This window comes from Aythya marila (genome assembly GCF_965140915.1).
Source record: "Aythya marila genome assembly, chromosome: 13".
NCBI classification, from domain to species: Eukaryota; Metazoa; Chordata; class Aves; order Anseriformes; family Anatidae; genus Aythya; species Aythya marila.
This window is the reverse complement of record NC_139054.1, coordinates 1981524-2006654: the sequence shown is the minus strand read 5'-3', so window position 1 is coordinate 2006654 and position 25131 is coordinate 1981524. Positions and strand designations below refer to the sequence as shown.

Below are 25131 nucleotides of genomic sequence, written 5' to 3'. Positions count from 1 at the left end.
AAATATTTAATGAGAATTAAAGAGAATCCCACACGAGTTGGTAGAAAAGTTTATTACAGTGCACATGTCTGTAATCAGGAACAGCAAGTGAAGGAAACAATGCACCCTTGCAGTTAGTTTTCTAAACAGAATGTTGGAACTGACTTTTATTGAGCTTTGCAAATTAGATTTATCTCGGTTATACAAGTGCATATACAAGTGTATATACAAATGGAAATCATTATATTGAGAAATGCCAGCAGAAGCCCTTTTCTCTACCTTACATTACGAAGCATTTTTTAAAATAAGGGCAAGTGGTACAGACAAGCAGTGGACACTATCAAAGCCATCAATATAACTTAGCTTTGGGTGTGCTTCAGGTTTTAGACAGAAGAAAAATGATCCTATAAATGGCAAGCAAGCAGCTTGCTCACAAGCCACTCTTGGAAGAATTAAGTCACTGGTTTCCTTCAGAGCAATTCACCTTTCCACGTGAATTGAAAGCTGGGATTTGGGCAAATCCTAATGCAGGTTAGGGGTTGAGAGGGCATCTTCTACAGCTCCACAGAAGGTCTTTATCTTCCAGGTGGTACAACACTTCAACATGCAACACTTAAAAGAATGCAGTCACTAGATCTGTGGGGACCACAAAAAAGGTAAAAACGAGTAATTTTAGTTTAAAAAATACATCCTATACTGCCCTCTCTGGCAACACAAATGTAAAATAACAGTTCCTCTGTTCTGACCAGCATAAAGCTAATCAATTACACATTGGGGGAAAGAAAAAAAAAAAAAAGAAAAAAAAAATGAAGCTGTTTGGCAAGCTTTACAGGCATGGGGTGCAGCTGATTTGCCCTGTCCGCTTTCAGTTTGTAACTGCCTTAGGGAAAGAAGAGGAAAGCAGCTTAATTAAAGTGTATTCAGTGCTCTCCTAAAACCCTCCAAACCTCCAAAGACTTCCTTTTGTGTAGGTGTGTCCCAAGTAATTAAAACCCATTAGCTGCAAGAGGTGAGAGATCCAACAGATTGAACATGCAGCAGTGGATGCTTAACTTTCAGTTTGTTGTGTAGATCCTGTACTTTGAAGTCAAATATTTTCATTCAAGGACTACACTTCTCTAAACTCACAGGACCGCTTCAAACCACAAACGAAACAAGAAACAAACAAAAAAAAAGACAAAAAGTCAATAGTGTGAGAAAGCATTTAAAACAATTTATTGGAATGATACAGGAATGGTTAATATTACAAGTTAAATCCTCATTGCCGGCCATCTACATAGGAAAAAAAAATAGAAACGAACAAATTCAGTTCTTGCGCCCATCATTAACCTAAGACAGGTAAATGAACTAGAAAAATAGCAGGTAGGCAACACATTCCTAGCACTCCTAAATCCAAGCAAGGTATCCGCATCAAGGTTTACGCACGTTTTACACACAGCCCCACAACAAAGAAATATTTTAGGTATTTTTCAGTTTGTGTTGGTGCCTTGTTCCCCAGACAAAGAAATAATTCAGTCTTGCTCAACAGAGCTCTCTTAGGAATGCTGATACAGTTTGAACGCTACCATATGGCAAGGATGGGGGACCCGACGAGGGAAGTGACTTTGCTTTCTTAACTCGGCAGTTTTCTTGACCATCAGAAACAGAGGCTGACCTTGTTTCAGCATGTTTTGGGTCGCTGAGCTGACAGGATTTGGCAGCGACTTTCAGTTACAGCTCCTTCAAAATAATGCCTGTAGTTCACAAAACTTACTTTCTTTTCACAGGAAACACAGCAAATCAGCATGGGTGGATAAGTGACTCGCGTGTCAAATTCCACTTTCTTCACGAGATTTCACAGAGTATCTCAATTACTTTCTCAAAAACTTGACCACTGGTTTAGACAGAAAAAGATTACACCAGTGTTAAGAAAGAAAAATCACCTCAGTTTAAAAGGGTGAAATCACAGTGAACACCAAAAATCAGACACGGGGCTTAAAAGCAACCCAACTTCCACAAGATCTTAAACATAACTTTCACAAAAGTTCAGTAATCACCGATAAAGCCTGTTAAAGAAAAAGCACAACTGTGTGTGTAAATCTTGAAGGTAAGGCAACATTAATCTATCCATGTATATTTTGATGGCGTGCTTGCTTTTTTCAGCACAAGCTCCAAACCAACTCCCTGGCTCCCAAATCAGAAGAGAATAAATGTGAAATAAATATGATTTTAACTAGCTTGGCTCTGCGCTTGATCCCGATCACTCTGACATCCGTGGGAGTTTCCTCACGAACCCTCTCGAAGCAGAGCTGTGCTCCAACCAGAGCAAAAAGCTGCAGCTCTGTTTTAACAGATGTTGACAAAACGAGCACTTTCCCTGAATGAACAAAAGCCCCAAAGAAATGCGAAGGAAGTATTTAATTACTGCATTTTAGAGCATCTTTGTAAACCCAGGTTTTTACTTTTACCCTGCTCCTAATGTCAGACTTCAAAACCATGAACCTTGAACCATCTCATAACGTCTTGAAGAAGCGCTGCGTGCATCGCACAGCATAAACATCAATTAACCGCGCTGCCACGATACGCTGCAGCCTTCTGCTGAACTGTGCCACCTGTTTCTCTTCCTTCGTAAAGCAAAGAAAACCAAAATGTGTGTGCGCAGAGCAATTAGAAGGATCCTCTAATTACAGCAAGGCCTAATTACCTTTCTAACTGTATTTTGATGCGTTTGGGGGATAAGTACATTATGTGGTGCATAATGCATTTTAAATTACCCACACATTTTTAAAACCTGTTTCTTATCCTTTAGGGCACTTGTAATTATTTGTGTTTTCGCAGAACACGGCCAAGAAATCCAGGCTACCTCGCGAGCACTGGGAGGGCAGACAGGTTAATATTGCACGTGGTAAATTCACCAATACAAGACACTTGAATAGGTTCGCGGCTCCTGTAATAGCCTCATGATATGGCAATAGCAATGGAAATAAGTTGTTAAACCTTAAAAAAAAAATCTTGGATAATTACAATAGCTCTCGCTGTTCAACCATTTAACTTTGCTGATTTGAAAAAATACTATTTTCATCTACTGACTACTTGAGCATGCATTAAGATGCCTAATACTATAAGCAGTGTGAATTGGTATTTTTGTAGAGAAATACATTAAAGGCGTTCACCCTTACACAGGTAAGGAAATGCCATTTCTGGCCATTTTGGCTTATTTGCAACATTGCCTGGGAATTAGGACATACTTCTTCGATGTGCACTGACTCCTGCACGCAGACACGCACTGAAGGCGTGCTCAGGCAGCTACCTGTCCTGATCAGCTTGCCAGTGGAAAGGCTGTCCAGTGCCCAAATCCCTTTTTCTTTGTCAAAAGAGCCCACGTGGATCACTTAAATGAGAAATACATGGCATTTTTTTTTTTTGTTATCATCTGTACAGCGTGTTACAATACAAATCTTAAATACCCATCCTACAAAAGAACAAACATAACTTGCAGAAGTGACTGCAATGGTTACACTACACAACACCACCTACAATTTCATCCGAAACCAGAATCTAAAGAGGCTGAAAATCACGGTGTATTTCCGTAACGTTTTTGAGGCAACTCAGGCACTAAGTTGGTATCTGACCAGGTGTGAGATACTGGTGCTTTTTTTTTTTTTTTTCCATATTTTAAATAGCTGGATCCCTAGCTATAACCACATCTGCGTTGTTAGTACAATAGTTTTTTGGAGTTTACACAAAATAGACGAATTGCCAAGACAATTTAAACTACGTGAAAGTCATTCGTGTCCAATTGCTTCAGTTTCCTATGCGTACAACTCGGTAATAACACCCCGTGCTTTCTACCTTTATGTTCACATTTTCATATCGTGTTCAGATTTGCAGTATATACGGTGAATGCTGCAAGCACCAATCAAATGTTAGAAATCACATCTATATTTCTTGAAGCAGAGACAATTTTACTATTTTATAAAAAGCTGTGGAAATTCCCTTTACAGAACATTTAAGGCAGTCGAAATTCATGCTTGCTGCTTTGCCAGCGCTTCAGCTTCCTGAAACAGAACAAAAATACATAAATTAGTACTTTGTAAAGGATGGCAACTTACACATACCTGAGTTAGGCACCAGCACATGACAAGAAAGTTGCAGTAGTACATTATTAAGAAGAGAACAGCAGGGAACCCAACTCGAAGAGTCCCCACTGGCTACAATTACATTAGAAACCATGTCCCACACCATACTGGCTTTACCTCCAGTTCTGACCTAGCTCCAGCAGGACTTGCAAGAATGTGCTGGTTGTTCACATTCCCTCTGCCCCCTGGCATGCACGCCCAGGGCCGGTTCTGACCATGAGAGTTTATAACAGGAGAGCAGATAAAATGAGTATGCCTCATTTCGTGGTACGACACGAGAACTATTTAGAGATCAAAGACCTTTGGAAGAACCAGGGATAGACAAGAATATTACATATATAAGAAAAGAGTCTCCACATTGGGAAAAAATAAGAAGAAGAGGTACGGGGAGAGAGATAATTTATTATTTATTTATTTTTAACTAAACCCAACCAAACTACCAGAAGCAACCACTGAGCTTTTTGCCTTCCAGGGGGCTGATAAGCTGGGATGCCTTCCTTGGGAAGGGCTGCTGCTTGCCACCTGCTCCTCGTGCCCAAGGCTCCCAGCCCGCAGCTCTTTCAGGGACCTGGTACGGAGCTGGTGCCCTTCAGCTCTATGAGAACACTCCTCTGAAGCCACTGAGATCCAGGAGCAGCTGAAGCAGGTTAGCAGACACCAGACGCCCCTAACATTTCTCCGTACATTTTGGAGGGATCCTTCAAAAAAAACAGCCTGAGTTTTTCACTCTGGTTTTCGTGAGGTGGTCACACAAATGGGAAAATAACATCACAGAAGAAAGGCACAAGGAATTTCTTCTCCTGAAAATGGTTTCCACAAGCATCCTTCTGACTGGAGATTAATTTAATGACCTGTTAGCAGCAACGTGGCCTACAGAAGGATGAACAGAGTCACTGAGCTCTCTCTGTGGCCCTTCAGGGTGGAGAGTGTGGTTTATTTTAAAGGAAATCTGCTAAACTTAGCTTTTACATAATGAAGTTGTTTGCTTTGGTGACTGCACAGGAATACTGAAGATAACGGATTAACAACAGCATTATTAATGTGAGACAGTATGAAAAACAAAAACATTTAAAAAAGGGGGGGAGGACTAAGAAGGGAACTTCTGAGAGACTGAAAGACTGCTCGGAGAGGGGAGGCAGGCAGTGAGCCCAGCCTGCGGGGCAGGAAGCCCCAGGCCTATCTCTGTTATCTGTTCGCTGCTCGTGCCTGGGCACCCTGTCGGCTCCTGGCAGAAAAGGCAGGTGATAGGGGAGGAGAGATAAGAGAGGACAACAAAGCCTGGGAAAAAAAATAAACAAGTGCTTCTTGAAATGGTAACAAAGAGGGGATGGTTCTGCTGGCTTCCTAACAACTCCATTAGCAGTCATAAGCTGTAGAGAAGTGACACCTAGCCTCTTTCTTTTTTTTTTTCCTTTTTTGCTTAGAAAATGCAGGATCAAATAAATCTCTTCAAAACAGGCACTGCTGAGCTGAGGAGGATTCCTGGCATTTCTCTCATTCCCAGGAACAAACCACCCGGGCTCAAGAAATAGTGATTGGCATTTCCATGCTCGTTTTTGAGCCCTTCTCTTCATTTTCTTTAGCTTTAATGCTGGAACTTTGTATTCGCAATCACCTTCCCAAATCAGTGGGAACTGATGGAAAAGGACCTTTAGTGGAAGTTTGCTGCCAAGGCAATCCTCTCGTGCAGGAGCACACAGCTTGGTCCTCCGCTCCTCTCCCTTCCCCTAGCAACACGCAGGATGGTGTTAACTGCACCAGCACAGCCCGGCGGCACGCAGCTCTGCTCTAAATGCCAACTGCAGCGTCTACAAATCAGTTCCTCCTCCTTGGCAGCGGGCAATCCGCTTGATTTGCCTTTTGCATCATGTAACTGTGGGATGGATACCGAAAGCCAGCACGACTGCAGAATGTGCTGGGCACGAAGGTGCTCCTGTAAAGGTTGCCCTCACCGGCTCCGAGCTGCAGCAGGGAGTGTGAAAACACAGCAGAGAACATCTGTGGTCATGCTCCTCCTCCTCAGAACTCCTCTTTTTCCCTTAGGACAAATCAGAGCAGCTAAAAACCGAGCAGACTGTTCCTGCCAGAGCACCCACATAGCGGGTCAGGAAAGAATTGACGTTTATAAATGTTACAGAGACAGATGACCCCATTTCGGTACGGCACCAACTGCTCTCCAGGACCACTGCCCTTCCCAGACCTTGCATGTGAGGGGAAACACGAGGGCTTTCCTGCCCTCCATGCTCCCAGGGCTGCCTTCTCTCTCCTTGGCTCCATCCTGCTCTCTCTTTCGGGCAACACTGTGCAGATATTCTGAGAAATTTAAACAGGATTTAAACAACTATCACACTGTGTGCAGCTGGGGTGCATATCCCAGGGTTTGCTCTCTGCAACCCCGTACGAGGCAGAGTGTTTCCTCACTGCACCTCTCGTTAGTGGAGTTACCACCAGAATTAGCTTGGCTCCCCAAACTGTCTGCTTCAGTCTGACCTGCAGCTTCTAACGCTTAATACTAACTGATCACCATCCACCTTTAAAATTAGGTCTCTGAGTGATGTGCACACTGTGACCTTCAACTCTTACATGACTAAAGTTGAAAGGAAACGGCGTTTATCCATCGGAACAAGAAAACCGAAGTGACCTGGAGGATCCTGCTGCCCTCAAGTGAAACGTATAAAGCAGGCTTGTCCTATCCGATCAAAATCAAAAGCAGAATTCCAGCCCACTGCCTCCGCAGAGCAGCAGCCCACTTTGTAATTGGCAAGGAAAACAAGGCTTCAGATAGCAAGCTGGAGGAAAAAATTACTCTGAAGTAAGAGCAGATTATTTCAAAAACAGTGACTCTGGTTTCAAGGTATTTTTGAGTATAAAAGTCTCAGCAAAGCTTCACATTAATATTTTTTTTTCACTGAATTGAAGTAATTTGTTTTTTCGTGGCAATATCTTTTCATCCAAATTTCTAGTGCATTCATCAGTACAAATATTAACTACTCTTCTCTTGTTCCAGGACTGTGCAATTAAAAAAGAATAAAATCCAATGGTAAAACAGATAATTAATACTAGTGAAGAACTCAAACCAGCTCTTTTTTTTTTTTCTAAAGCAATGAAAGCTTTCCCATTAGCTTGGAAAATTGCAGGGTGGCTCCACAGTGAGGACACCAAAAGAACATCAGTACGGAACACGGAGTTTTTCTGGTAGAAGGAGGGGGAGGAAGATACCTCCAGGGAACAGAGCATCCTCCAAACAAACCAGCGCACAACAACAGCGTGTTGTTGCTGTGATGTGGAAGCCTAAAAGCGGGTCTCTGGAGACTGAGTATCAGGCCAGCAGGGAGATTCACTGGGACAACCACAGAAATGTGAAATATCCTGCCAGAAGCAGACCTACCTTTGAACCAGGTGGTGCAGTCAAGCCTAAAAATGCATATACTGCGTTATTCTCTCGAGCTTCGAAGAAGGCTTCGTAATCCTGCGTGATGGGGGTGAGGGACAGGGGGAGGAAACAAAAGATAGGAGTGTTAATTTTGAGAAATAATCAGAGCACAATTTGTTGTGGTTCCCAACCTGCACCGAGCAAACTGCTTCCCGTGGCCTGATGCAAAATCACTGGTGCCGTAGGGTTTGGACTGTCTGAAAAGCGACGAGCTGGGAATTTGGGGATCTGGAGCAACAAGATGCTGCTGTGAGGTGCTTCAGCATCTCCCAAGGTGACAGCCTCCAGAGCAACCCATGGTCTGCCCTCCTCCAGGACCAGGCTGAGCCCGCTCCTTGCCATCAGAAACCGATGCCAGGCACCGTGGTGCTGTCACCCACTGCCAACAGCGACTGTGCAGCCGTGGACAGTGACTCCTGAAAGTTAAATTCAAACCTGCAAACTAAGAATATACCTGATCTCGTCACACTTTGCCCTGAATGATTAGCCTACACAAACAAACGAAAGCAGGGCAGGCTGCTTGTTGTCAAACCATCCTACTCACGTGCTGAAGATGTACAGCGTCAGCCCCATGAAAAGGTGCAGGGCTCTGCCTCTCGCTGTCTGGCACTGGATTGACACAGGCATGTGGCTGCTCTACGTATGCACACGGCCACTTCCCAAGAAAATTAAGGTGAAAACAATGAAAGAATAAAGAGTACCCTTCTCTGACTTCTCAGTGTTTGAGGGAGAATGCAGTTGTGTGTGGTTTACAGACAGCACGGCTTAGCTGCCTGCTAACTGAGGAAATTGCGAGCCAAAAACCCCAGCGTGGCTCAGCAACAGCAGTTGCCAAATACTGACCAAATCAGCCCAAAACGTTTGTGCAAGTCGACTTACTGCCCGAGTTACCACATATTTCCCGAGCTCCAGTTTCCAAACTCAGCACATACCTGACCTATGTCTTCCCTTTTCTGCCTTACAGCTGGAGCAGCAGCTCGGGCTTTCTGCAGCTCTGCTGGGGAATGTTTTGCTGCAGGAGTCCTGGCAGAGAGATCCCCGGGGAGGCTGCAGCTCGGAGCAGGCTCAGTCAGGGGCTGAAGTCTGGGAGGGAGCTGCCATTGAGGGCAGGGCGCTCCGCATGCCTGAAACAGCAAGGGCTGCAGGAGCTGCGGCGTGCTCGGGGCAGGGGCGCCTCTCAGAAGGGGCTGGTGCAGCCAGAACAGAGGGAAGTCGAGAGAACTGAGCGCTGGAGCCTAAAGATCAGGGATGTCAACGTCCTGCTCCGTTTGCACACCAAGCATTCAGGTGGTGGTTTGATAGAAACTCGAGGGACTGTGCTAAATCCTCCCGAAGCCCCTCTGGGGGCAGTGCTTGCTGTATGCTGGGGCTGCTGGATGACAAAGGGGGTGTTTATCTGGCCGGTGCATAGTTCAGCAGGCGGCTTTGTAGCACCCAGCAGGAAAGGAATGCCCGTGCCGAAGGGGCAGGGTTTGTGCCAGCTCGCAGCCCAGTAACACTCAGCTGGCTCCCACCTCTGCCACTGACACCGCATCCGATGGGACAGACAAGGAAGTTCATGCTTGAGGAGAAGCAAATAAAGATGTAAGCAGGTTCAGAATAACTTTCGCCTTTCGGAAAGCTAAACCTGGTAACTTGAACCCAGCTACATCAGTTCACCAAACTTCAAAACTTGGAAGTGGCACCTGCCAAAATTGGGGGGGTGAAATAAACACAAGGCAGGGACTCTCCCCTTCTCTGTTTTCGGTTGCAGACGGCCATTAATCGCCACGTTTGTCCCTCCAAGCCAGGCTCTGTCCACGTCCAAGCCATCAGTACAATTTTGCAAGCCAAGAGGCACATGAACTCACCGTGGGAACTATTTCAAGTTCTCCTTTTCTTACAGGCACACAGAAAATGGCAGTGCATTACAAATCACTTCTGCCACTGGCCTCAGCATCACCTCGCAAAGGTCCCGAGCTGGCGGATTCCGAATGTCAGACCTGGAGCTCAGCACCAGACTTCGAAACGACTTAGAAACAAAGCCACAGCACCAGAACAACGCCCGCTGTGAGCTCCCTCCAGAAGATATCAAGTTTTAAAAATAAAATTAACAGTTAATCTAATAATCATTCAAGCATGGCCTGCTGAGTACAAGTGCTGCAGGGCAGCATACTTTTGATCAAGCATTAAAATAATTACGGGCAGGAATTGGATTCGCGACGTGATTTTTAATCTTTTCAAAGCACTGCAGCAAGCGGAGCGCAACGGGCTTCGTTCTGCCAGCAGAACCCAAAGGCTCGTCCCGAGGATCAGAAAACTGATCTCTGCCATGGGAGGCACCGCTTCGTAGCAGCACAGCTTTTGGGAGATGAGCAGCGGACCGGAGCGATCCGAAATCCCCACGCAAAGCCCCGTGCGGGCAGAGCGGCTCTCGGAGCTGGCTACAGGTTGCTGCAACGCCACCAGATTCCTATAAAGTGCTGCAAAAAGGGTAATAAAGTGCAGCACGAGGATGGGGCCGAGGGGAGGTGACACTTATCCGAGCCTTACCCCGAGGTAGCGGCTGTCGTTGAAGAGCCGCGGTGGCAGCGGGTTGCCGCTGGCGGGCCGGCTGTCTTCTGGGACGTTCTCCCGCATCCATTTGCGGTTCTCCTCGTTGGCGGCGATGTCCTTTTCCTCAAATTCAATTTTGTTGGCTTCCAAGAACCCTAAAACATCTTGTTGCTGCTTTTTGATCTGTCGGAAAAATGGGAGGGAGGGAGAGAAACAACATCAGTCGCGCCGCGCCGGTGGTTTTGCAATTCTGGGGGTCAGTGCAGAAACAGGGGGGGTACAAAACAGGCTGAAAATGAAAACTGGAAGAAAATTCTCACAAAAAATATAAACATCTTCTAAAGAGCCCCACCCGAGGGGCTGTGGGTGACGTACATAGACAGCATAGGCCTGAAGGAGGTGGTGAAGGCACAGCCCATCCAGCCTGGTGGGCCGGGGGCTCGGGGAAGGCAGAAGCCCTTTTCTGTGTATATCTGAAGAAGTTTGCCAAGCAGTGTGGGTGCTGAATGCAGAGTGACTGAACAACCCCTTCCCTAATGAAGGGTTGATCTTCGGCAGGACTCACAGAGTGGGTTTCTTCACAAGAAATCCCCTAACTTGTCTTCAATAGGATCAAAGGGGCTGGGGTAGGGGCACTGTCCCTGTACAGACGGCAGAGCTGTGAGCTTTAAGGGTCTGCATAGCCAAACCCACACAGACCACCCTGAGTCTCGCCAGCAGTCAGGTCCCAAAGCAATTCTGGGTCCTGGTTCTCTGGACAAGAACCCGGCGAGCTCTGCCTGCAGGAGAGCTCTGGGGTGAGACCCCACAGCCACACAGCTCATCCCCCGCGTGCTCCCACGGCACCCCAGCCAGAAGTGGGATCTGTGAAACAAAAACTGTGCTGGCCCTGGACAGGAAAGGTGGTTTTTATTGCTGTCATAATGTGAGTTATTAACTTCCTGGGGCAGAGACATTCTGCTTACGCTCTGCTCTTCCTCTGCACGACTTTAGTGCCGTAAGGGAAATTAGAACTGTGCGCATCCAGATCCATGAAGTCCCATTTTTCCCTTGTTTCCAGAAACAAGGGAAAAATGGGACTTCATGGGAAATTTGTTCCCTTCAGAGAGGTCTGTTAGCAACCAGGACAGACAGATCCCCGTGTGTCTATCGCAGCACAGCACAACGGGGCCTCCCTCCAGCTCCCTTGGTGCAGGAGCCACAGCGATGGATTCCTCCCGGTGTGCTTCTCTCAGCAGAAGGATCCCACGGGGTCACGTTGCCGTGCATTAGCAATTTTTTTTTTTTTTTATCACGGCTGAAAATAAATAAATGGGCCAGGTTAATCTCGCCCCAAGGAGGTCGCTCGTGTCACAGGCTGTGCACCAGAGCGTTTCTCAGCATGCTCGCACCCGGCGGTACGAGACTTCCTCGTTTGCCTTTAACAACAAGGGGCAGAGCAGGAGGGGAAAGTTTTTCTCCGTCGTGTTATAAAGGTCAAAGAGAAAGGAGGCAGCACTTCCTTCAGCAGCTATTCCGTAGGACTGGAGTATGGGAAAGGTCCCTGCAGTTGTAAACTCCGGCAGCCAGCGCTCAAGGCCACAGACCCACCTGGGAATAAACGGAGGCTTCTTCCTCCCTACCTAATTACCCTTTAATTAACCGTTTCCCACCAGCTGTGAATTACGGATGAAGCCAGCTCCCATTAGTCTCAGTTCTTTAACTTGCAAAAAACCTCCCAGCTTGCCAGAGCTGTTTGCTCAGCGACAGGTAGCACGACGGGGTCCCCGCTTCGTGACTGCAGCGGGGGCAGCGAAACCCTCTTGGCTTGCCTGTGAGCAGCTCCTGGAGAGGGACTTGTGCTTATTCTGCTAGAAAAGGCACCGTCTGGAAGGCAAATGTGGCATTTTGGTTCCTGCTCCACCATCTGCCTATGGTCAAGGGAAGTAATTCTCCCTCCGTGGTGGTGGCAATGCCCTGGAAGGAAAAGGAAAGGTGCCGGTACGCATGGAGCGTTAGTCTGAAACCCCAGGCTTTTGGCCAAAGAAATAAATGAGCTGGAGGTTTCACGGGCGCCACCATCCTCCTGGTTCCTCACACAGAGCATTACTCCTGCCACAAACCTGGAACCTTTTGCATTCAAAACCTTCACAAGCAGACTGGAAGCTCATGGTTCCAGGAGTTGTTTTTAAGAGAAATTCTCATGTTTCAAGATTCTCTTCCTTTCCAGTTACAAGATAGCCATGAAAGATCAACCTTTGAATAGATAACATGCAGAAAATAACCCCATGAAAGAAGTAGCTAGGATCAGGAATAACTATTGTCCCTCCTTGCAACCCACACCAGAAGTTAATTCTCTGTTCCAGGAGGTAGCTGCAGCCCTGGATGATGGCACGAACGCAAGAAAAACCACATCAAAGCTGTCAGGAGCAGAGCTGGGTGATGTCGGGCAACAAATCGTATCCATCAAAAATGGAAATTCAGCCCCAAAATGGGCAGAGCACTTCCCACAAAACGCTGTGGCACTCCCGCCTCAAAATGGTTTTTCTCCTTCAAATCTTTACTAATTAAAAAAAAAGAGTGCCAATATCTGGCATTCTCTCACCAAGGCTCACCTACACGTGCATCGATTTGCCATCCAAGGCTTTGTTTGTTTTAGCAAACACTTCCAACTATAGTAAAAGCCTGTCCCTGTTCTTTGGGGTCACTTCCAAGGAAGCGATTCCACTCGCAGCAGCTTGCCCAGACCAGCAGGCTTCTGACAGCGCTGGGTGAGACACCGACGTGCTGCCAGGACAAATCCTTCGACCAAAGCAATCCCAGCACCTGCAGCAGTGAAAGAAAATGATGTAAAGCTGCCAGGATTGCCGAAACTTTCCCCGGAGCAGGTCCCATAGGAGCAGGTCCCATAGGGAGCTCGGCTGTGCAGGGCTGGGGGTGATGCTCGGGGTCCTGCGAGCTGCCGGTACCCCGCTGCCAGGAAAGCCTCATTTAAATGTGTTGGTGAAAAGGGCTTCAAAGACAGTTCTTGTTTGGTGTACATAGGCACAGGCGGGGAAAAGAATAGCCTAGTCTGCGCTGCTGGCCAAGCAGGGCTTTGTTTTTAAGCCTTGTTATTTCTTCAGTTTATAAATAAATTCCCCGTTGGCCCAGAGTCGTGTTTTGGAAGTCTATTTCTGGCCCCCGGAGCCCTCGGAGCCTGTGGCCCCAGCTCTGCGGCTGCCTTCAGCCGGCGAGCGGCTCTGGCACACGGCGCGGGGCATTCCCGGGTCCTCACTTCCATGCAGGGAAAAAAACACATTTTTGGTTTTTTTTTGCAAAGGTACAACTCATCCCTTACACCAAACGGGTGCCCCCTCCCAGAGCTTCCCCGTAGTTTTATTTCGCCCTGCCCATTCCCGGCGCAGACAGCAGGCTAAATATGTCCAGCAGCAGCAGCGGCTTCTCCCTCCTCACGTGCCTGCGGTAACACGACTGCTATTCACGGCTGCTTCTTGGAATTTAAAAAAAAAAAAAAAAAGTTCATTCTTTGTTTTTTGTGCGCTTGTTTTTTAACATTTCTGACGGTAACAGCTCTCCTCATGCAGGCTGCTGGGGCAGAAGCTGATGCTTGGAAATCAGCTGCAGGCAGAGCGGGGATTTCGGCTCCCGGTACCTTGTGGGCAGCTCCCGGCAGCATTTTGAGGCTGGGGAATCCCGCTGTGCTTCCCTGGAAGCTCACACCCCACAGCCAGGACACCACAGCAAACCCCCGAGCAGGCTCCTTCTTGGGCTCCATTAGGGCTTTCTGTGTTTCTGTTGTAATATTTCAGGATGCAGGTGTTTATACACAAGCTTCCTTGCTTCCATTCACACAAACAAAGCAGATTTTTGCCCTGGATCACCTTAAACTTCAGAGGTGCCAGCTCTGGTGGCCACCATCGCTGCAAGCCGCGGCCAAGGGGTGGAAAACTGGAGGGCACCCGCAGCACCGAAGGCCTGATGAGAGCTCTGCAGGACGTCTGCGGGTGTCTCTCTCACTTCCCCCTGCCGGGTAGAACATCCTCCTATTTTTAGGTCTGGGCAATTATCATCGCAGAGCCCACGCCACTTCTTTGTCTGCCTATTTTAAGCCACGCGCGACACGCAGCAAGGCCGGCGGCGGCTCTTCCAGCGCTGGCCTGCTGCTCTGCAAGGAACGACGAGGACAAACACTGAAACCACCACGAACTTATGTGACCCAAACCAAACACAAGGGGCTGGAAAAGCTCATACTGTACTCGTGCTTCTTCTTTTTTTTTTTTTCCTCCAGAAATGAGGCTGTGTCCGGATGGGCTCTGTCTGCACTCACTCTGCCCAAAACCGGCCTGCAGCGTGCTCCAGAAGCTGTAGGAAATTACAGAAAGGGAAAAGCCGAATCACGAGAGCAAAACTACAAGCTTCTTTTACAGATTATAACACCACTTTAAGCGCACTCATTCAATAACCCGAGGCCTGAAATTTTGCTAAATCCCCCAGCAAGAAGCTCCGAGTGGAGAGGCCGCGGTGCTCTGACACACGACGGCCGATGCCACCGAGCTCTGCTGCGGTCAGGCTGGAAAAGCAAAGGCACCAAAATGCCCTAAACGTGTCAGAACCGAGTGGCTGCTCCACATCAGAGGTCTGCTTGGCTGCTTTCCTCCCGCAGAGGCCAGAAGCAGATCCCTCTGCTATCAGTCAAGCGCGAGGACAAGGAGCGTTTCCGTATTTATATCCTCACAGCTCCTGGCAAGCAGCTGCAGCCGCGCGGCCTAATGAAGGCCTGATGACTTTTTAATGTGTTTTAAGCTTACTTTCCGTGAAGGCACCTGAAGGATTAATTCTGCATTACATCTCGAGCCAAATTCTGCTCTGAACAAATAATATCCAGGCACCTGGGAGAGTAGAGTGAGAATCCATTCATCCCTTTACACCTGCTTCTCCAGGGGCTCTTGGGGTGCTCCTGCATCGCCGACACACCGAACACCTCACCACCAACAAGACCTGAAGATGATCTACAAAAGTCCCTTTTAATCAACATCAGGTTTGCTCCAGGGCATGGAAATGATCTCCATCAGATGAAAACCCAGCTCTGTTCCTGCTGAAGCCACCAAAATCAGAAGCAAAGCTTTCTTCATTTCTTGGCCCCAGTGAAAACCAGGGCGACATTGTGTGCGCTCCTTCAGCTCTGCCCCATACTCACTGCCCCCCAGGTGGTTGTGGCTGCTTTTCTCACGTTCCTGGGACCACCAAAGCCCACGTATCACAGCAGCAGCTCCTGGGTGGTCTTGTCTGAGGGTCCAGCTCACCACAAGCCCACCGTCTCAACTCAGAGAACAGCGGGCAGTCTGGGTGCAACGTGCCGGCTCCAACCCTCTCTTCAGTCAAGTTGTGTTTCCTCACCAAAAAAAGAAGCAGTATCCCTCCAGCATTTGCTTTAGAGGCCTCTGTGAGTTCTGCAAAGTGCCAAATGGAAGCGGTGTGGAAGCCAGGATGCCAAATATCCCTCTCTGGGGAAGCCGCAGCCTGCTGAAGCACTCCAAGAGTAGAAGTAATGCAAAATATTACTGCAAGGTTTCACCACAAATCTGAAAATATTCAAATATTCGCACAAATATAGCTTATGGTGCCACGATTTGCACACATTTCTCTCACGCCTTTTGCTTTTTTGAAGAAGTTTTCCCTAGTTCAAGGCTGTGGAGCCCCAGGTAGCCCGTGCAGGGATCACCCTGGGGACAGGAGCTGCGGGGTTTGTAGCGGAGGGAGGATCACCCTGCCCCTACCCTACAGGCCTGAGCTCTGCTTCGGATGGGAGCCTGCTCCAAACCCAACAGCGAGCGAGCTTCAAGCTGCAGGAACACAGGCCCCATTACCCTGGCTGGCCATTAATGAGGCAGGAGCACATTAGGAGCCCCGTGGTTATGACGCGCCGTCGTTTCCTGCTGCAGACGTGGGATTTGGCAGGCCCCAAAGGCCCAAAGAGCCCCTGGAAACACCATCCCAGCTCCAGGGGGGTAAAGAAGCAGAAGCAGAGGGGGAGGAAAGAGGCAGAAGCCCACTCATGGCACGTCCTCAGGCAGGAGGAGGTCTGGCAGGGCGGAGGAGCAATAAAGGCCTTCAGGGCAGGCCACCTCTGCCACAGACTCCTGGGGTGACTTTGGGTGTGCCTTTTGCCACCCCTGAGCTGTCAGCAGTAATTTTATTTCTCCAAATCACTTGTTTGCTTTGGTATTTGGGTGAGGGATCGTTTCTGGCCGTTCCTGCAACCAGGACCAAACAAAGCCCAGCCCAGCCTCGCAGGCAGGCTTTAAACATGGACGCACAAGGCTGATCTCCAGCCAGGCCATCACACTGAGCACCACGTGAGCAGCCAAAAACTCCCCAGAAGATGACAAACATTAACTGCCCAGACTGAAGGTTTACAGCACGAATTGCTGTTTCACTGACTCTGTACTGCCAGGCGTTCATTGCCTTTAAATAAAACTGGCTTTAAGAAGAAATGCGGCACAAAACAGGGATCCTGCTCCACACCCAGGTGCTTCTGCATCACTTTCTGCCCTCGAAGAACTCACACACCAAAGGCATCCCACAGCAGAAGTCTTTTGGATGACTGCTATGCAAATACTAAACCAAATCAATTCTTTGAAGACAATAAAGATCATTTTTGTCTAATCAAAAATAGCCACCTATAACAGAAAGCTTCCAGGAGCTGCCTGCCAGGAGCAGCAGCTGCCCAACCTCTGCTGCCTTGGCCTGGAAAGCTGGCACTGGGGCTTTGCTCTGCGGGGCACCCATCAGGAGACATCCTGCAGTGAGGAATTCCAGGAACAGCACATTTTTCCACCACAGTAAGGTCCTTCCCTCAGCTCTTCCCACCCACGGCCACGGGGAGCTGCCACCGTCCATCCCACCCCAGGGACGGGGCATGGCGCTTCTCACACCACGACCGGGGCCACCCCACAGCCACCCACGATGTCCGGAACATTTTAGGGTCGTTCTTATCACCCTGCTTCTCTTGTTTTTCAAAAACCACAGGCTTCCTCTTGCCTCCCTGCAATCTAGCGTTTGCATACCACGACCGAGCCCTGAGACAAACACAAACTGCGTTTCATTTTCAGAAAGGCCGAGCCCCCAGCTGCTGCGTGCTGGAGGACGGAGCTCTCCGGGCCTGGGCGAGCAGCCAGGCGAGCTGCATTCCCCTCGTGTTCCTCGGGCTCAGCCTCATGCTCGGCTGCTGGCAGCACCATGGCTGTCCTAGCACCTTCCATGCTGCTAATCCTGCTCCCACAAAAGACCCAGCTGCTCCTCGGTTGGTGCAGGTGTCAATTCCTACAGCGAGCATCCCCCGCAGAGCCTTCAGGACCTCCTTCGAGCGTCTCACAGCGTGTGCACCTCAAACCTGGGTCCCCTGCAGGAGAAGCAGAGTCCTTCAGCCACCTCCCGACACATTTTAATGCGGTGAAAGGAAACAAATTTAGAGAAAGACTGCTCGGGTCCAAAGGTCTCGCAGAGTTAGCCAGCAGAACCACGAGACGTGCTTATCTGCGCTGCGGGGTGGCAAAGCATTGCAGTTCCTAACCAGGATTATCAGGTCGCTAGCAAGCAAGATTGCAAACCTGCCCCGTTTTATTTTGTGCCTCCTTTTTACTTATAAATACTGCATTTCCTGCCAAGGGAAAAAAAATCCTACATCTATTACCCATAAATCAGCTTCACGGCAACTTCACTTCCATCTGTGTCCCCCGAGAAAGCTTTGGGATGTATTTTGAGTTCCTGAGTTACCTGTTCCTGGCCCTCTCTGCCAGCTGCCTCGCACCACGCAGACAGCAGCGATCTCACATAAGCAGCATTAAGGATTTCCCCGGTAAAACCTTGCCCTGCTGGAGTCCGTGGCAAAGCTCCCAGCGACATTCCCACTGCCAAAGGTTGATCCCGCGAGGTGCACACCGACGTGCTGTTTAAACCTGCCTGGAAACCACAACTCTCATAAAAACGTGGCTTTAAGTGCAAACCATTCTTGTTTTCCCCGGGGGCTGCCCGGTTGCTGTTTACCCTGGGCTTTGCCAATTCCTTTTGACCTACGGCTGGAGGGGTTCTGATAAATCTGCCCTACTGTCTAGCCCTAAACGTGAGGTGTATCAGCATCTGCTGCTGGTGCTGCAAAGCCATGATGTTTAGGAACCACCAAACACCTCAGCCCCGACCCGGAGCCCATGGAGGATTTCATTCCGATGTTAAAAAGAAGACCTGACAACAAAGCTTCCCTGTGCAAAGTCTTTCAGCACCCAAATGTTGAGGTTTCGGTGTCTGCCCGCTGCTACTGCACAGCCAGCAGCTTCCTATGGCAGGTCTGACAGCCCTGCGCTGAACTGCAGCTGCTCAGAAGGAAAGCAAGGGGAGAATTATTATTAAACCGCTGCTATTTTCTTCCTGGTTTCTAAGATACAGGGCACAAACACGGTTAAAAGTTCCTCCCATGTCTGCAGCCTCTCAAAGCGTCTCGGAGTCTGCGAAGCAGAGGTAAGATCCTAATCGCATCGCTCTGTCTGCATGCAACACAGAGTCACAGCCCGGTTACATTTCGAAGGAAACTTCCAGCTACAAAGCCTGCTAACAGTGCTAGAACTGCAGGTATTTGTAATAAACACCAAACTGGAAGCAAACCAAAAAATCCCAAACACAAACACACGTTTCTTCTCCGTCAAACATTTTTTTCCCCGGACAACACAGCCTCACATATTTTAAACGCACACTGCTAACATAATTTTGGGAGCAGAGCCAGTTTCATCCGAGCGCTGAACAGCTTTGCTGGGTCAGATCCAGCTCTTGTCCACCCCAACATCCTGCCTCCGCCAGCCACAGGCTCCAGGGGAGAGCACAGCAAGGGACTGAGCACGCCGACTACCCCACGTTACCCTCTCCCAGCCTCAGTAACACGCAGCTTTGAGTCAGAGGTGTAGTCATTCCCTTTAATAGCCCTAATAGCCCTTTGCAGATTTTCCCCCTTCATTTGTCTCGCTGCTTCCTGAACCTGGGCGATCTTTGCCACACACAACACCCTCTGGCACGGCGTTTCTCTGCCGAGCTGCACGTTGCCAAAGGAGGCACCCAGCTTCTCCCCGCTCTCCCCCTGTTGTTGTGCTGCGAGGAGTCACCAGCAACCACTTCCTCTTCGTTCTCCCCCGCCGGACGTGGTTTTTATCTTTTTTTTGTGCTTTTCAGCCCTCTCTCTACTACCGAACTGCACCTTATTTGTCTGTCCTCGTGCAGTGCTCACCTCACGCTCCCCAGCATCTTTCCTGGTGTTGTTCACTGCTTGTCCTGGCCTAACAAAGACACAGACCTGCCACAGATCCATGCAGTGCTACTGTTTTAACTTTGCTCTCCCCGGTCCTAAGAACTCCCAACATTTCACCTGCTGTTTATACCACCGATAGGGGATTTTGTAACCAGCTTCAAGCCCTGCACAGGTTGGTTCTTCCCACCAGAGCCACCTTCAGCAGGCTGCTCACACTGTGCCTCCGTCACCTTTCTCATCTCTCTGCGGGTTGCCTGTGACTAAATTCTTGGTCGTTATCTGCTTTATCTAACAGGAGTGTAATCGACCACGTAAGCCAAAAAAAACTCCTTCCCTCTTATCCCCCAGTGGCTGAGTTTCTCTCTGGAAATTCGTTTGCCTTTGGCTCCTCTCTTTGCCCTGGCGCCACAGCACCTCAAACAGCAAATCCCCTGGCAGGTAAGACTTCAAATGTTACGCTCGAGCGCCTTCAGAATTTAAGGCATGGCGGTACTCACGTGTGCAAAAGGAGCCCAAATAAAATTAGCCTTCTGAGAGCTAATGAAAGAAATCACGCCCACTTCTCACAAGGAAAACCAAGCCCAACACCAAGCTGTAAGCCAGAACCCAAAGATTGCCTCATCTGCACTCAGACAGCATCAGCTCTGCCTCGGGCTGCAGCTTGATGTTGACCCTTTCTTTATGTTCTCTTCTGGCAGCCTGAACGTCCCCTGCCCACCTTCTGAAATCCAGGCTTGGCAGCCTCCTGCCGTGCTGCCCTGAAGAGGACGTGCTCCTGGACGGAGGCTTTCTCTGGAACAAACAAGAGCAGCGTTACAATTAAAACTCTCTTGGGTTTGATGAAGGATCTGATGAGAAAGGTGCTTTACATTGAATCCCAGACCAAATACAGCCGGGCTTACAGAAATGTAGCTTTGCTGTGCGGGTGGGAGCACCGTGGGGCACACAAAGCCCCTTCAGATCAGTGATCAGGGCAGGAGCTGGGGCTGCTCCGAACTGCAGAGCCCCTGTCCCTCTTGCTGAGATGGGAAGCCCGTCGGCCTCAGCCCTTCTCTCTATCACAGAGGGACTATTTTAGGGCTGTCTTGAGCCTGAACAGCTGATACCTATCGATGTGCGCCTGGTTCCGTTTGTCTCTTTCCCTGCTCCCTCTTTTTCTGGGAGGAACGAGCGGTAATAATAGCCTTGCAGAGGCTCTTGGTTTTGGCATCCTCTACTCGTTACACGCACGCCAGTTCTGTAGGAATCTTCTGAGCTTAACTTTAATGCCTCGAGACAAGGGGACTTCCTTGCTCAGCTCTGCAAACGCTGCAGAAGTGCTGAGCACGGACGCGCCTGGGGGGAGCCGGGCACTGGGGCTGGGGCAAACGGGGCAAGCTGAGGGTGCTCAGCCTCCGTCCCGGGCCAGCTCTTCCGTCTCCAGCAGCACAAGGGGACAAATCCTGCCACCCTGCCTGGGGACAAGCACCGTGCTGGCTGCAGACACCGCCGGCAGGCAGTCTTCACAAAACCCCTTCCAGCCGCAGCTGCGGAGCGTCATCCCAGGCACCGCTTGCAGTTAAGCACGGTAGGATGTTTTGTGTTTCGATCCATTACAACTTTGGCAGCAACTGCAACCAATTTAATCTTTGGCTGAGTTAGGGATTTGAATGCCGCATTTGAAGAAAAACATTCGACTTATCTAGAGTTTGGAACAATGACATAAAACAAAAAGGGACGGCCACCAGACAGATGGAAGGCACCCCGGCTGTCTCGCTGGATTCGTGTCATGCATCGTGTCTCCTACCCTGAGAGCTCAAATCCAGAACAAGCCTTGTTCTGAGCAGAGAGAGGGGGAGATGAAGTCTGCTTATCACAGGATATCCCCAAGGCTGCTTGCACAGAGCCAGCTCCGCTTGTCACTTTTGGGGGATTGCTGCAGAAGCTGGGAGCAGCCTCACCAGCCCTCGCGAAGCCCCGAGCTGCTGAAGACGAGCAGGGAGAGAGCAGGTGGGTACAGACAGCCCTGCTGTTCTGCCTCTGAGCTGTTCTGCCTCAGTTCCAGCCCAAAGCACCAGCTGTACATCCGTGGCACCACCAGAAGGTGCTTCTGGGGAGGAGAGAAGAAGAGTAGGCGGCATGGCTAGCACGCGTTGGCACGGCAGAGCACAGGCTGCTTTCCTCTGTGCTTCCTGGCGGGCGGGGAGGAGACCCAGACCCTTTCCCAAACAATAAAACAGCACAAAAGAAACACCAAGCCCCAAACCTTCCCATCCCTGACTCTGCAAATGAAAAAATAAACTCAGACTTCCTCTTCTCTTTAAGCCACCCCTACCCAGCAGGAGCCTGAGATGTGCCAGGGGCCGGATCCGGAGCTGCACAGCATCCAAACAGGAGGGGGCTTCCCGCACGCTGCCGCAGCTCACACCAGGACACCCGTGCTCTCAAATGGTGCAGTTGCTGGCAACAAATGAGCCCGAGAAGAATTTAAGCAGCTGGTTCCTTTCCGCAGGAGGTGGACAGAAGCAGCAGTCCGGCTGCCTTCGGGAAGGCGCGCACGAGTTCTCCTGGTGCCGCAGGGAAGCTGCAGCAACGTCCTCCCCAAACAGAGCACAGTACCTAAATGCCAAGGGGGTAAATCACAGACTAGAGCAATTCAGCCTCTTCAGTCCCCACATTCTTCTTCCCGCAGCAGAAGAGGCGATTACTCCCTGGCCTCTCCTCCTTTTGCCTCTTAAAGGATTTGAACAGAAGCCCGTAGCCAAATTCAGCCTCGCAGCCTGCTTGAGTCAACGCTTGGGCGCTCCTGAATGTGGCATTTGCGGCTGCCATTTCACGTTTGTGGCCTCCAGCACTGCCTCACATTTAGGAACGCTGCTCGCTTGGGCTGTGTGTCCCTCAGAGAGCCTCCTGGAGGGCCCTGGGCTCCTGTGGCTGGTGCCTGCAGCTCCTCGCCGTGCTTACAGCCACCCGTGCTGCTTCACCCCCGCCTGGGACTCACCGGCACAAAGTCCATCCTGAGCAAGAGCGAAGGAAAAGGGCATCTGCTGGTTCAGGACTTCCAAATTCAGCCTTCAAACTGAGCTGTAGCCATGATGCTCTGATTTCCTGGGTGATATCCGAATAGCAGGCCGGACCAGGACTGCAGTTATAACAACCTGCCCGAGTCCTTAACGATAAACTCTCGGTACATTCGGTTATCTCTGGCTCTGAGCAACAAACCACATCACACACAGTCACCTTTACCTTCACCACCTGGTGCATAAAGCAAAAGCCACGAGCAAAAAGCAAACACTGGGCTTTGCAACCAGCGCAGCACAACAGAGATAAGGCCGGGTACTTCCCAACTCCTGGCGCTGGAAGCTGGGCAGCTCCGACACACTTTGCACAGTACCACCCATGATGAGACACCGCACAACACAGGCACCGAGGAATTAACAGCAAGGCGTACTTCACCAGAAATCCCTTGAAACGCACTCTGAGGTGCCTCTGCTTAGACACCAACATCCCGTAGCAATTCCTCCTTGCAGATACACGCTATCGAATATAAACATTGTGGAGAACGGCGCCTCGGGGAAACACTTTATAAAATATGATATGGAAAATTATCCTGCAGAGCAAAGTATTCCTTTGCCAATAGAAGACCACAAAATTTGGGCACCCTCCAAGACTCACAGCCCGAGGCTGCAAGGTGCGAAGCAGCCGCAGCGCCCTTCCCCTCCGGTGGGAGCTAACGCTTTCCAGAGCCCCACCAAAGCTCCAGCAGCTTGCAGAAACCAGGCAGTCGTTTTCTAGGAAGGAGGCGCCTTTATACTTATTGCTGGTTTGCTTTTACTCAAGCGAATTTAGCTTTCAAAAAACCAAAGTAACCCCACCTCAGGTGCTGCTGGCGGTACCAAGCCATCGTAGCAGGAGTGCGAGCCACCTCTTTAAAGGACAGGAAAATGACTGATGCCCATCGAGCGCCTTGCAGGCGAATGCTCAACCTTTCCCTTCAGCGAGGTGCCTCTCCGTGCTGCTTTAAGTTGAAGCATCAATTAAAATTCTTATAGCAGAAAGAAAACAGCCACCCGGTGAGGTAGGCTCGAGCCGTGCCAACAGAAACACCCTTGGTGTGCTGAGTAAACCGGGAACGTGCAAATCCTGCTCATTACCACGACACCACTTCAGCTGTACTCGCTTTGGACCTGGGCTTGGGCATACATATGTAACAAAACTGGTGATTACGTGTTTGTTATGCTTACATTTCATACAAACAGACCACGCCAATGCTAATAGCCAAATTCCACCAGCAAGGATGCACGAGGGACCCTAAGAGGCAGGGAGGGGGATGTTCGCACCGCGTCTCGTGACACGCACAATCCACACAGACAAAATGCCATCGCAGATACCACTTAGCAAATAATTAAAGGCCTCGTTTAAAACCAGGTAAATGTAGTCAAGATCAGTGGCTGTATCCCTGGAGCTTGGCGTCGCTACGCAAACCCAAAATCAATAACTGCCATTAAGGGGTCACCGATAAGAATCTACAGCAAGAGAGCCTGTCAACTGGAAACCTATTAACAGCTGTATTAGGAAGGCAGAATTACATCTCCACTTTGCTAATGACTGCTTCTTTCCTTCTCGCTGATAATTTTGCAACAAGCCAGCGGAAATCCTTTCGACCCCCCCTCATGAGCGAGTCACTCAGGATTTCAGGACACTTTCAAGACCGGCATCAGATAATCATCGGCTTTCTGACTCCGGCATCAGCGTGTTGATATCAGCAGCAGCACCGAGGCCACCGAAAAAGACAGGGGACACCCGAGGGATGAGCTTCTGCTCCTCTCCCCCAGCAGAGCCCAAGGCGGGCTTGCCCCCGCCAGCCCCCAGCCACACAGCTCACCACTGCCTGGTTCTGCTGCTGAGGGCTGGAGACCAGCAGCTGTGCTAACCGAGGAAGGAAAAATCAGTGTAAAAGATGGTTTTTTTTTCCTCCTCCTGGCTGTCACCGGCCTCTGGAAGCTGGGTCCCCGCACCCCAGCACGCTGACACGGCCGAGCACCATGAAGCCGGCGGCTCAGCAGAAGTCTCCGATCTCTGATTGCATTCGTGGGCATCCTGCAAGTCTTCCACACTGACGCTGAATGCGACAACCCCCAGGATTTTAGGCTCGAAGCATCTTTCCTTGAGAAACCCGGCAATCTTCAGGGCGCTGCCGCTGAGCCGGGGCTGGCCCCGGGGGCAGAGCCGCACTTTTTTTTGTTGGCTTTGCTGTGAGAGGGGACACACGGGGACACAAACGGACACGGGGACGGACACACAGAGACACGGGGACGGACACACGGCCACACACAGCCCACTGGCCGAGCCCGCTGCCGCCCCACGGTGCCCAGCCCGGCTCCCGGCCGCGCTTCATCCCCCGCCAGGCGGCGGAGCAGCCCCCCAGCACCCAGCCGGGCGGCACAACCCGGCCCTCAACTTCATGGGCACGGCAGCAGGGGATCCGTGCTGCCGCCCTACAGCCGCTACGAGGAGCAGGAGCCCCCGGGGGGCCACGAGCACGGCTCCCCCCCGGGGCTCCCGCACTCCCAGCCCCCGCAAGTTTCCCGGCGAGCCCCTTACCGCCGTGGAGCCGGAGGAGGAGGCGATGTAGACCTTGATAACCATGCTGGGGGGGAGCCGGGATAGGGCGGGTGGGTGTGTGAGGAGTGGAACCGAGCCGAGCTGAGCTGAGCTGAGCCGGGCAGAGCAGGCAGGGAGGGAGGGAGGCAGGGAAAGGGAGGGAGGAGGCTGCGCCTCGCCTCGCCCCGCCTCGCCCCACCACACGCCGC

At 50.2% G+C, this 25131-nt stretch overlaps 1 protein-coding gene across 1 annotated transcript; it reads right to left on the bottom strand.

Moving 5' to 3' along the window:
- Nucleotides 1–1170: 1170 nt before the first annotated feature.
- SH3BGRL (SH3 domain binding glutamate rich protein like) lies at nucleotides 1171–25131 on the bottom strand. The gene is made up of 4 exons (XM_082770821.1): nucleotides 24923–25131; nucleotides 10063–10248; nucleotides 7486–7566; nucleotides 1171–4016 (listed from the first exon to the last, which is right to left on the bottom strand). Exons 1-4 carry the CDS (start codon nucleotides 24965–24967, stop codon nucleotides 3984–3986), a joined length of 345 nt encoding a protein of 114 aa, XP_082626947.1. The 5' UTR covers nucleotides 24968–25131; the 3' UTR covers nucleotides 1171–3983.

What these genes read in the sequence shown, in the direction of transcription:
- SH3BGRL (XM_082770821.1), bottom strand. Translation starts at nt 24,967, where the DNA reads ATGGTTATCAAGGTCTACATCGCCTCCTCCTCCGGCTCCACGGCG. An exon ending in CCTCCTCCGGCTCCACGGCG is followed by an intron (nt 10,249 to 24,922) that starts GTAAGGGGCTCG and finishes TTTTTCCGACAG; the next exon opens with ATCAAAAAGCAGCAACAAGA. An exon ending in ACGACAGCCGCTACCTCGGG is followed by an intron (nt 7,567 to 10,062) that starts GTAAGGCTCGGA and finishes CCCATCACGCAG; the next exon opens with GATTACGAAGCCTTCTTCGA.